The 12,377-nt window shown below is 50.0% G+C and overlaps 1 protein-coding gene across 1 annotated transcript; it reads left to right on the forward strand.

The window, feature by feature from the left end:
• Nucleotides 1-421: 421 nt before the first annotated feature.
• On the forward strand, nucleotides 422-10,745 carry GSDMA (gasdermin A). The gene is made up of 12 exons (XM_019747723.3): nucleotides 422-733; nucleotides 2,153-2,371; nucleotides 2,554-2,734; nucleotides 4,763-4,928; nucleotides 5,740-5,836; nucleotides 6,335-6,382; nucleotides 6,781-6,807; nucleotides 7,344-7,364; nucleotides 8,098-8,252; nucleotides 8,730-8,844; nucleotides 9,567-9,640; nucleotides 10,149-10,745. Exons 2-12 carry the CDS (start codon nucleotides 2,158-2,160, stop codon nucleotides 10,389-10,391), a joined length of 1,341 nt encoding a protein of 446 aa, XP_019603282.2. The 5' UTR covers nucleotides 422-733; nucleotides 2,153-2,157; the 3' UTR covers nucleotides 10,392-10,745.
• Nucleotides 10,746-12,377: the final 1,632 nt, after the last annotated feature.

Raw genomic sequence — 12,377 nt, forward strand, 5'->3', positions numbered from 1 at the left:
GAAACCATCTCTGCCTACACACACTATGCTTCTAGCAGTGCCATAGATACATAAATGCAGCTAAAACAGTGAGGTACTAATATACAGGCTGACAAGCAGAAAGACGGAGGGCAACTTTTTAGCTGCTCTGCTTTCTGCTGGAATATACAGACACACAGGATTTCTTATCCCCTTATCACACCCCTGCGGCCTCATCATGAATCCTGGATGCTTCCTGATGACCATGATGATGACAGAACAGAGATGCCTTCCCTCCTCTCTCTCTCTCTCTCTCTCTCTCTCTCTCTCTCTCTCTCTCTCTCTCTCTCTCTCACACACACACACACACACACACCAGCTTCCACCAGCCTTTCTCTCCAGCCCCTCTCCCAAAGGTGTCTTCCTTCCTCTCCTCTCAGCCCCTCAAACCAAACTTCAGTTGCCACTTCTCTCTGGCCTTGACTCCCCAACCCACGCTGGCACCTGCCTGGCAGCTCCCCACCCCCTCAGGGCCTGGGGCAGGGCACACATGGAACAGGTTGATGCTGTTCTCCCGGAAGTGGAGCGGGACAGGGGTGGGGTCACTGGGGCAGGCGGGGTCCCTAGAAGCCTACCTACCTCCTTGCCTCCACAGAGGCATAAAGTGGCAGCCTGTCCTGGTGAGAGACAGTCACCCTCTCAACCTACACACCGAGTGAGCTCCAGGCCCTCACCCCAGACAGAGCTGCAGGACAGGACCTAGCACCGCTCCCTGGTAAGAGCTTGATGGCAGTGGAGAAGGCAGGGGTGGGTCAAAAAGGGCCCAGGAGTCCCCTAGAGCCCAATCGGGTAGGTAGCCTGGTCAGCCTTGGGGAGGGAATGGAGAAGTGGCCCTGTGAGTACCTCTCTGGTGAGGAGGAGACTGCAGTCGCCCGAGCCCTGCCCAGTGAATCTGGCTGGCCCCAGGGGGTTGTCCGCTCCCATCTGGGCTCTCCTAGTAATGAGGGGAGCTTATGTGGCTGGCAGAACAGCCCCATACATCTGTGCTCACGCCTCCTGCTTCCCTGATTCTCTGAGGTGCCTACAGGGGAGGTGAGGCAGTTCCAGGCCAGCTGGTGTGTCCTCTTCCACCCACGAGGATAATCCGGCTGTACTAGCTGGCCCCTCCAGCCAGAGCACCTGGACTTGAACTTCAAACGCAGAGACCCGAGACGCTGAACCTCAGACTTTTGCAGGCCTCACATTCTCCAGGGCCCTCTCACCCCAGCCTATGACGCCCAGCGCCACATGCATTCATTCACCTGTTCATTCATTCTTCCTGCACACATTTGCCAAGAAAGTCTGCGCCGGGCACTGTGCCTGGTGCTGATTCTACAGAGATGAGTAAGGCCCACTTCCTGCCCTCTGGGCGGTCACAGTCGAGTAGGCGAGAGAGTTAGGTGAGCAGATCATAACGTGAGGCAGCAGGTGCTTTTGAAGGGTAGGTACAATGTGTTTGGGGGACACGGGGTAGAGTCACTTGCTGTCTGAAAGGGTGAGGGAAGAGGTCACAGAGGAGGTGACTCGAATTGAGTCTTAAAGGATGAATAGGGATTCTCTAGATTGGAAGGGGGGTATTGTAAGCAGAGGGGGGCACAGGGAAGAGCAGTGAAATGCCTGAGCTACTGGGCAGGACCTGAGGGCAGTGAGTCCCCACATCCAGCAGCAGGGAGGAGGGCACAGGGGAAGTCGGGTCAAGGAAGTGACCCTCCGCCAAAAAAGGGCAACTGCCTTCCCAGGCCCTCCTGCTTCCCTCTCCTGGCGTCCCTGGGTCAAGGCTGTCACGGTTCTCTGGGGAGATGAGGTAGACGCTGTGTGAGAAGAGCTTTACTCCCATTGCTAATGAAATGCTCTAGCGGGGCTCCAAGTCCGTGAAGAAAATGAGTGTGGAGTGAGAAAAGAGCCCTTGGCAAAGAAAGAGCAGGTCTGGCTTCTCTAGCCAGACGTGCAGCTTCTGGCAAGTTGTCTCAGATCTCCAGGCCTCATTTCCTTATCATAAAATGGTTCCTTTCAGCTCTGACATTCAGAGAATCCGGGAATCCTTCAGGGTGCCCCACCCATCCTCCCACCAAGAGCTGGATGATCTCTCTCTGCAGGAGCCTTACCATGTCCTGCTCTCCCAACTGGTTACTCTCCTGTTTCCTTTCCCCCACAGAGACAATGACCATGTTTGAAAATGTCACCCGGGCTCTGACTAAACAGCTAAACCCTCGAGGGGACCTGACACCCCTCGAGAGCCTCATAGACTTCAAGCGCTTCCACCCCTTCTGCCTGGTGCTGAGGAAAAGGAAGAGCACGCTCTTCTGGGGCGCCCGGTACGTGCGCACGGACTACACCCTCTTGGATGTGCTCGAACCCGGCAGCTCACCTTCAGGTCAGCGTCGGCTCTGGGGTTGGGTCCTGCGGGATGGGGGCCTCGCACCAGCCTACGGACGAGGACCCGAAGCTCCCTCCGCCCAGAGGTGGTTAGTGTCGTGTAGCCCAGAGTTCTCCCAGAGGCGGAGGAAGAAGCATAGATGGCTCAGCCCAGCCTCTTTCCTCTTCTCCCTCCTGCAGACCTGACAGATTCTGGGAAATTTGCTTTTAAGAACATGCTGGATGTCCGAGTGGAGGGACAGGTGGATGTGCCAAAGACAGTCAAGGTGAAGGGGGCTGCAGGGCTGTCTCGGAACAGCGCCCTGGAGGTCCAGACGCTTAGTGTGGCTCCCAAGGCCCTGGAGACCTTGCACCAGGAGCGGTGAGACTGGGCAGGGCTGGGAGGCGACCAGGAGGGGTGGAGTGGGCCCTGAGTTAAAGGTCACCACTGGGGGCGCGTGAAGATGACCCTTTTGACTTGTGGGTGCCTCTAGGCCTTTTCCTAACCTCTCCCCCCATCCTTCCACTACCTCTGGTATCATGTCCCCACTGTCACACACACAAGGATGCGTGTGTTGACATTAACTGGCCATGTGACTTTGGAAAAGTCATTTCTCTCAGGACCTCAGTTTTGTTTTCTGAAAAATGATGGGGTCGGATGAAAATCTCTAGGGTTGCTTCCTACCCTGTGACTATGGAATACACTCACAAGGGAAGGGGTCTTCACTGCTCCCCACTGTGGCTTGAGCACAGCATTCCGCTCCCAGATATGAAGCCTGCAGCCCTGTCACACACCGGGCAGCCCTCGGGAATGCTGCCCCAGCAGCACAGGGGGCGTGGTGGAGGCCACGCCAATGCTGGGCACCTCAGGTGTTTGGCTTGACTGGGGAACCGACTTTTAAGTAGTTAAGTAGTGGTTGGAAGGAGATGAGGGGTGCGGGTGCAGGAAGGAAGGCCTGGCGTGCTGGGAAGTCATCCAGTAAATATTCGCATATCCTCACTACTCAGATATGCAGAGCACCCTACTAGGTGCTGGAGTGCACTCGAATATCTTGGTCCAAGAAACTTGTGATCTAGGAGTGTGAGAAAAATGTACAGCAGTAACTAGAAGTGCTAAGTGCGATAGGAGGGGTTCGTCTGAGTTTTGTGGCACGTCTGGGACTTCTGGCTAAGGAAGTGAGGACAGACTTCACAGAGGAGGCAGCCCACAAGCTAGGCCTTGAAAGATGAGTAGAAATTGGACATCCAGGGCCGGGAGAAGGGCATTACTAAGGCACGCAGGTGAGAAACCCCGAAACCTATAGGAACCATGATTAGCCGGCTTGGCAGGAGCAGAAGAGGTATGCGTGGAGCACGTGGGGGATGTAGGGTGGGCCCAGATCATGGGGGACCCAGGTGCTCCACAAGGAGATGCAACTATTCCATAGGCACCAGGGAGACCCTGACCATGCTCTGGTGTGCGTCATGACTCATCTGGTCAGATGGAGAGCGAGGGAGAGAGGTTCAAAGCAGGCAGACTGGGCGACACTGTCCCACGTCCCTCAGAGACACAAAATGAGGAGCTGAGTTGGGGAGAGCAGTCAGAATGAAAAGGGAGGAGTGGGTGCCAGGCCGCTGGGAGGGCAGGAGGAACTGGACTTGGCAGCTAACTGCAGGGCGAGGGAGTGGGTTTTGTCAAAGATGAAGCTGATATGTGACAACAGGGATGGACCTAGAAGGCATTATGCTAAGTGAAATAAGTCAGACAGAGAGAGAGACAAATACTGTATGATCGCACTTATCTGTGGATTCTAAAGAACAAAACAAACAGAAACAGACTCATAGACACAGAGAATAAACTGATGGTTACTAGATGGGAGGGAGTTAGGAGGCTGGATGAAAAAGGTGAAGGGATTAGGAAGCACAAATTGGCACCGTGTTCCCCTGAAAATAAGACCTAGCTGGGCAATCAGCTCTCATGCGTCTTTTGGAGCAAAAATTAATATAAGACTTGGTCTTATTTGACTGTAATGTAAGACCAGATCTTATATAATATAAGCAAGAGAGAGGATGAGCGATGGAGACAAAAGACTCCAGAAGAGATGAACAAGGCTAAGAAATGGAGGAAAGGGAGCAGAATCCACCCTAGAGCTGAGGGAAAATGGAGAAAGAAGCAGCCACGAGGCCCTGTTCTGGGCCAGGTGCTACGTCTCTCTCTCAACACCCTGGCGGTAGGTTTATCATCCTCGTGTTATAGATGAGGCCCTAAGTCTGAGAGAAGCTGCCCTGCTATGAGGCGGAGATCTGGGTTTCTCCAGAGTCCTCACTCTTTCCCACTGTGTCTAGCTCCTGGGAATGACAGAGAAAAGAGAAGGCCCTGGCCCAGGCGGGGAGAAGCTCTGGATTGTTCCCTTATGTTTCTCCTGCACAGGAAGCTGGCAGCAGAGCATCCATTCCTGAAGGAGATGCATGATAGAGGAGAGAACCTGTATGTGGTGATGGAGGTGGTGGAGACCGTGCATGAAGTCACTCTGGAGAGAGCCGGCAAGGCAGAGGGTGGCTTCTCCCTCCCGTTCTTTGCACCGTTGGGGCTACAGGTTTGGTTCGAACACACACACACAGAGACACACTTACATTCAGTCTCTCCTCAGAGGCTGCATGAACTTTGCCCCATCAGTGCCCAGCCAGGATGCTGTAAAAAAACACCCACACCTTAGTCCTGCTCTTCAAGACTCAGGCCCCAGCTAGCCAGACACAAATCCTCCCTCTGGTCAATGGTGCCCAGTGCCACAGGGGACTTGCAGGCAAGGGAAACTCATCGTCGTGGGTTTTTCCTCATGGTGCTCCCAATCTACAGGAGAGACATCCTTGTTCTTAGAAAGTTCTGTCTCATGGAGGAGACACATAGGTTAAAGCCCAGAAAACACGGGCTTGGCAAATTCAATGTAAATAAGTAATGCCCTACGTACCTATCAATTTATATAAATATTCAAGGCATGAGTTGGAACTAGGAGGAGGGGTTAGTCATGGAAGGCTTCTTAAAGGAGGTGAGCATGGGACGGATAGCAAAGAGGAAGAAGGAACCAGGACCTGGATGGAAGCTCTGAGGTGGGACGGGGATGCACAGGCAGGTGATGGAGCAGCTCTGCCCAGTTCCCTCATGTGTCTGAACCAGGAAGAGAGATACAGATGGTTAAAGGGATGAACAGCAGAAATGAGCAGAAGAGCTTTGAAACTGACCCCATGGAGTCTGGACAAGGGCGATCAGGGACACCACTGAAGGGTTCCCAACTTCTGGTCTCCCCAGAGGTTCTCAGGCCTGACCCTCCACTTGCACCCCACCCCCACTCCCAATGTCTCATACTTGGGGTCGCTGCAGATTCACAAATCCTCCCTGTCTAATCCTAGGGATCCATAAACCACAAGGAGGCTATCACCATCCCCCAGGGCTGCATCCTGGCCTTCCGAGTGAGACAGCTGATGGTCAAGGGCAAAAATGAGTGGGGTAAGCAGACACCGGCATGTTCTCCCTTCAAGACAAGAATTACCCGCACCAATACTGAGGCATCCTGGTCCCCTCTTGTGGCGAGTGAAGGAGCACGTTTGAATTGTGGTACAAAGGCCGGAGACAGAACAGCAGAGGCGGCTCTAAAAAGGGGGTGGAGGGACTCCTGATGCTGAGCATATCCTGTGTGTTAGGCATTGTCAGCTGGGGGAGAGGAACGGAGAGAACAAACACGGCCTCTGCTTCCAAAAGTCTGTGGCCAATGGAGAAAACAGACACAGACACCCGTACTCGGATGCAAGAGAGAAAACGGTGCTATCATAGGAAAGGATTTACAGAGGAAGAAAGGGTTACTTCCAGCAATAGAGAAGGAGCTGGGGATTAGGGGAGGCATTTGAGGGCAGGGCCCTAGCCCTTAACAGAGCTGGTAGAGAGACTAGAAAGGAAAGGTGGCACCGCTGTTAAGAGTCCTGCTCTCCCCTCTCTCGCTCCTTACAGAAATTCCATATATCTACAATGACAACATGCAAACCTTCCTTCCCGGAGGTAAGTGAGATTGCTTCCTGGCTCACCACATCTTCTGTCCTACCCCTGACATTATCTGCTAACTCCCTGGACCCTCTAAGAGTGCATACCATCATTTCCCAAGGAGGCCCTGGTTTTGTTTCCCAAGTCCCTAAAAATATCTATCCTTAACTTTAGGAAAGACAGATAGAGGCATATAAATACCACCCAAGAGAGACAGAGAAACAGAAAGGCAGAGACCAAAAGGCACAACTGGAAGCAGAAACAAGACTTGGAGACAGTGTGTGCCCAAATTGTGGGGGCAGATGAGCTAACATAGTCTCCATGTGTTCACTGAGAAAGCTGCCTTGACAACCGCTCTAGATAAAAAGGCACAAATAGGTTTTATGCTGACATATGTGCATTGTTTCTGTCTTCAGAAAAGCCAGAAGAGGAGAAGTTCATCTGTAAGTATTTCCTGTCATTTCACTGTAACTGTTTTGACTCAGAATGTTAAAACTCCAATCTTTGTCTGCCCTTCTCCGTGGGACGGGCAGGGGACATGGCAGAGCAGATCTCAGCCAACAGTTGTCCCTGCCGTGTGGCAGAAATTCCAATAGCTTAGGGAAACACAGTGAAGAGGGAGTCTCCGGACAAGATGGCCATGTGGTCTGATGCCACACACCTCTGTCCTTGAGGACCTTAGAAGCTATAACCTGTTACACACACATGTGCAATGCCACCACCCAGCACCTCAGGCAGGAGTCTCTGAGTCACAGTGTTGACAACTCAATCCAGGTGCCCCTTTTCTCATTGCATTAGCTTCTCTCCTGACCCATTCCTGCCTCCCACGAATGGGGCAAGAGTATCCTTAAGCTTATTGGGACATCCCAGGAGACAGGACCAATTTCTGAACCCCCATTAATGTTTCATCCCCTGGGTATGCTACTGTTTTAGAGGATTACATTCTTAATGTCCTTTGTTGTTGTTTTTTCCCTCTCAGTTATCAAGGCATCTGATATTGGTAAGGAATTTTGTGAGTTTCTCCCAAGACTTGGGCTTGAAGGCGGGGGGGGGGGGGGGTACTGAGGGGGAGGGAAGGGGAAGCACATGCTGAGTCCCAGGTCCTGGAGATTGGCACTGCTGCCAGGAGGCCACTCGTTACAATGCAGGCTGGAAGTTTTCCTAGGCCACGAGGTCCCTAGAGGGTCAGGCTAAGGCTCAAGCCCTCCTGACCTACCCACTTCCCTGGACACAGACCCACGGCTCTCTGGAGCAGTCTCATCCTGGCCTTCACCCAGTCGCCAGAGTTATTCTTCTTTGTCTACTAACTCATGAGAAGGGGATACAGACCTTCCTTCTCAACTTTTAGCCACAGACTTTAGCGAAAGGGAAGTCAACTGTCTGCTGACCCAGGATGGGGCCTGGGAGCTCAGGGAGAATGGACGGCAGGCTGAGACGATACTGGGGGTCGTGGAGCACCTCCTCACTCCTAACCTCCCCTACACACACACACGCACGCACACACACGCACGCACACACGCACGCACACGCACACGCCGCTCAAGTCAGAGCTGATGAATAACTTTATCACTGTGTCCCTGGGTCAAGAAAAAAAGAAAGGCCACACTCAAGCTGGGAGCAGAGCATGAGACCTGAGAAGGGCTGCATGAAGGAGCCTTTAGGGAGAATGCCAACTGAATGGGGAGGGTGCCAGGGGGAGGGCGGTTTGTTTGCCATGTTAACTGTCCCCATAGGGGAGGGGCACAATGACTTCAGGACACTGCAAGAAGAGATTCAAAGAGAGACCCAAGAAGTGGAGAAGCTGAGCCGTGTGGGGCAAAGCTCCCTGCTCACCTCCCTCAGCAAACTCCTAGGGAAGAAAAAGGAGCTAGAAGACCTGGAGCTCACGGTGAGGTCCCAGTGGAAGTAGGGGGAGAACGGGAGAAGGAAGGTTCTGGGTGGAGGGGGGTGTGGGCCTTGCAGCTGGTTGGGGGATCTGACACTGCAGACAGTGGTCTGTGGCCAGGGGAAGTGACAGCAGATGCCTTCCCCAAGGCTGGCCATGTGCTCTCCAGGCTGCCAGGCCACCGCTATGCCCTCGCCCTGTAGAGACTCCCTAAGGGACATGCTCTCTCCTGAGGGACAGAGGGAGGCAGCAGGCCAGCAGGACCCTCTCTTGGAAGGGGGCTGGAACCTTTCCCTTCCAGAATCCAAGGCTCAGGGACCAAGGAATGCAGGAGTCCAATATTTTCAGGACTTGATATGTTGAAAAAGAGATGAGGAAATGGAAGAAAGTTAACGCATGTCAAGGAATGGTTATGTGCCAGACACCACGTTGGGCCCACTACCTGTGTCATCTTAATTAGTCACCTGCCTTTCCCCACAGCTCGAAGGGGCTCTAGACAAAGGACATGAAGTGACACTGGAGGCACTCCCAAAAGATGTCCTACTATCAAAGGAGGCTATGGGTGCTGTTCTCTATTTCCTTGGAGCCCTGACAGGTAAGTAGGGAGTATTCATTTATATACCAGTGACAGGAATGAATCACTGAATGAATTCCTGAATGAACGAAAGAATGAATGCCAGGCAAATTATACCACAGTTAAGTAGTTTATATCTACATTATAAAAAATTGGTTTCATTCCTTAGGATGCACCGGGTCACCTTGGATAGTCTGAGAAGATGGACTAGTCTTGCTAATAGAGGTTGAGATATAACCCTAGTTTTATCAGCCACACATTTAAAACTTCAACATATAGCTAAGCTCAGCACTTTTATATCGATATTTGTTAGCTTTCATTTCAGAGGGTAACATCTTCTGATCTTACCCCTGAATTCTTTTCTTCCCTCTACATGAAACATTCCCCCACTCAGAAGAACTCTCTGGTCCTTCAGGTATAAGCTGAGATGTTTTCTTTCCCTTAAGAAGCCTGCCCTCAAGCACCAAGACCAAAGTAGACCCCTCAGCTATGGCTCCCTTAATACCCTGTATTGTATTTGCATGTTCTGTTTTCTCCTCCACTAGACTGCAAGTTCCTTGAGTGAAGGGAGTATGATTTTTACCTAACACACCTAGCAAAGGTGCCTGGTACAGAGCAAGCATTCAACCACGGATGAATGTATAAATTCATTAATGCTGCAAGTCTGGAAGTGTACCCATTTGGAACCTGTAGTCCCCTTGCACCAACAACACACATCTCTTTCTCTGCTTTTTTTTCTCCAGAGTTAAATGAACCCCAACAGAAGCTGCTGGTAAAATCCATGGAGAAAAAGATCCTACCTGTGCAACTAAAGCTTGTGAGAAAAATAACGGCGGATACCCGGGAGAGTTTGGAAGGGAGTCAGCTAGAACCAGTGGAAAGATAGAAATTTAGATTAGGGATAGAACTAGCCTAGAGGTCCTCTGTTTTATCCCAGAAGCTCATGTCCACTTCTTATTTCTCTCCACGTGTCTTCCTTTCTGCTATTTCACAACTAGAGATAGAAGAGTAATTTCTGGACCATTATCTGGGGTTTTCAGCATGATATTGGGAGAAGAGACAGAAAACTCTGGCTTTGCTTATTCCTAGTCAAGTGACGTGAGCAAATCTTTTAATGTTTCTGAGTCTGCCTCAATTCACTCCTCTCTAAAATGGGCTAAAAATAAACACGCTGCCCACTGCACACGTTATTATAGGCTTAGATGGGGTTGTGATGAAAGGAGTTATAAAAGAGAAAGGTAGCCATCTTTGTGGTTTTTATGAGTTAAGACAAAGGAGGAGAGGTTTCCAGTTCTTTCTTTTCATGCTATTTTGGTTCCTTCCAGGTGGAGAGCACAATGGAACAGAATTTTCTACAGGATAAAGAGGGTGTTTTCCCCCTGCAACCTGACCTGCTCTCCTCTCTTGGGGAAGAGGACCTGATCCTCACTGAGGCCCTAGTGGGGCTGAGTGGCTTGGAAGTGCAGAGATCAGGCCCCCAGTACACGTGGGACCCAGACACCCTTCCCCACCTCTGTGCCCTTTATGCTGGCCTCTCCTTCCTGCAGTTGCTGACCAAGGATTCCTAACTTGCCTTTTCCATCTGCCTCCTGCTTCCCTAATAACTTCCCTACCTCATTATGCTGTGTCCTTAACATCCCAGGGCATTTCAGAGCCACCAGGCTGAGGATGATGGAAACCCTACCTGATCCTCCAAGATAACCAATTTCTACTTGTGCTTCTGTATCTCCCGCCACCCCCACTAAGCCTATTTGCTGATGCTTCAATCCTCTGAAAGTAGAAACACTCAAACTTTTAAAACTATGAAGCATTCCAACAAAACCAAAATCAACTAATTTCCTGTCCCAATACCTCCTGTTCATGCTTCCAAAAATCAAGCTTTACTGGAATTAATGGAAAATATTATTTCACTTTTGATGAAATGTCTTTTGGTGTTTTTCTTTAAAGAATCTATCATAAGGCAATTCTTAAGTTGTGCCAGAACAGAAAACAGACATTATATATACCACATATAGATCTATAAACATGAATATTATTATACTGTCCTCGGGCCGGCACCTGGGGTGAGAGCTGAAAAATGCTCAGAGAACTGAGGATGTAGAATGTGGAATCTAGATCCTAAAGTGAAAAGATCATCAAAGCAGCTTGTCTTTCAAGAGGAGCCTTTGGGGTCCTCTGGACTTGGGGTGAGCGACTAGAGATACATGGTACAAGCCCAAAACAAGAGTAAGACAACTTTCAAGTTTACTGAATAGAAAATGCAAATAAGTCTTTTAAAAAATGGTACCCCAAAATAAGACTGACCCAAAACTTTAAAAAACAAATTGTGATGTGATCTTCTGATTTCACCTTTCCCTTTTCTGCCCTCAATTCAGGTTGGTTGTGGGAGGAAGTGATGTGTGTAGGCGTGGCATAGGGTCCTGCTAATACGGATACTGCAATCTCATAAAACTTCTAAGTTTATACCATCCTCCTCTGTCCAAAGCTGGGTTTTAACATCTTTCACCAATCTCTTTTAAAATAGCTTTATGGATGGAATAATTTCTCCAAGGCTTTTGGTCCCAGAAGTCAGACTCGCCCCCTTCGTGGCCACCCCCTGCCTCGGTTAGTAGTTTCCGCACACACCAAGAATTCATGACCAACTGCCAAAGGCTTTGTGTTAAGCCATCCTCCCTCATTCTGGGGCATCTCCTAAGGCCTCCCTCTATTGCTCAAGGACATATTAGGTAGTTACTTGCTGACGTGATTGCTTTTCTTTTATGATGTAAACGTATTAAAGAGGTGAGCTAACACCCTAACTATCCAGAAGGGTCACTTCATAAGGATGAACAACAAAGCTCATCTGTTTTCTTCCTTTACCATTGTCGCCCACCTTCGGCTTCAATTATAGATACCACATTATGAAAAGGCTTTAATGAGTTTATTCCAGTGATGATTCAAAGGTCCTGTTATCCCAGCCCTAAGGGGAAGGGAGATAATTAGGGAGAATGGGTCAAGGCATGTTCCCTAAAACTGGAGCACACATTTTTCCATTTAGCAAGAGGCTGCTTCGTACCAGGAGCTATTTGGTGCAACAGTATGAAAAGGGCAATACAAAGAATTTCCTTTCTACACATAAATATAAAGGAGAATATAGTCAAAATATATTCTATGTCCTCTAGGACCTTACCACAGAGCCAGACTGTCTTTGGAGGGTCTAACCTAGTCTAAAACTCAGGACTTCCACTTACGCAAGAGAGAAAAGTTCCAAGAGGGGAGAGAGTTTTTGTTTCTTCTTAAAAAACTGGAACATGGGGGTGGCCGCTTAGCTCAGTTGGTTAGAGTGTGGTGTTGATAACACCAAGGTTGCCAGTTCGTTCCCCACATGGCCCCCTGTGAGCTGAGCCCTCCTTAAAATATATAAATAAATAAATTGGAACATGTATCCTCCTGAAGAATCACTGGAGGATTCCTTTGTAAAATAAGTGGACAGGATTTCTAAGGATTTCTGGTCTAACTTCCTTCCTCTGGGGGATTCCTTAGGTACACTATTATTCTGTTCCCCATTTCACTGT

This window comes from Rhinolophus sinicus, chromosome 12 (genome assembly GCF_057876585.1).
Source record: "Rhinolophus sinicus isolate RSI-liver-muscle chromosome 12, RSI-T2T, whole genome shotgun sequence".
Classification (NCBI taxonomy): Eukaryota; Metazoa; Chordata; class Mammalia; order Chiroptera; family Rhinolophidae; genus Rhinolophus; species Rhinolophus sinicus.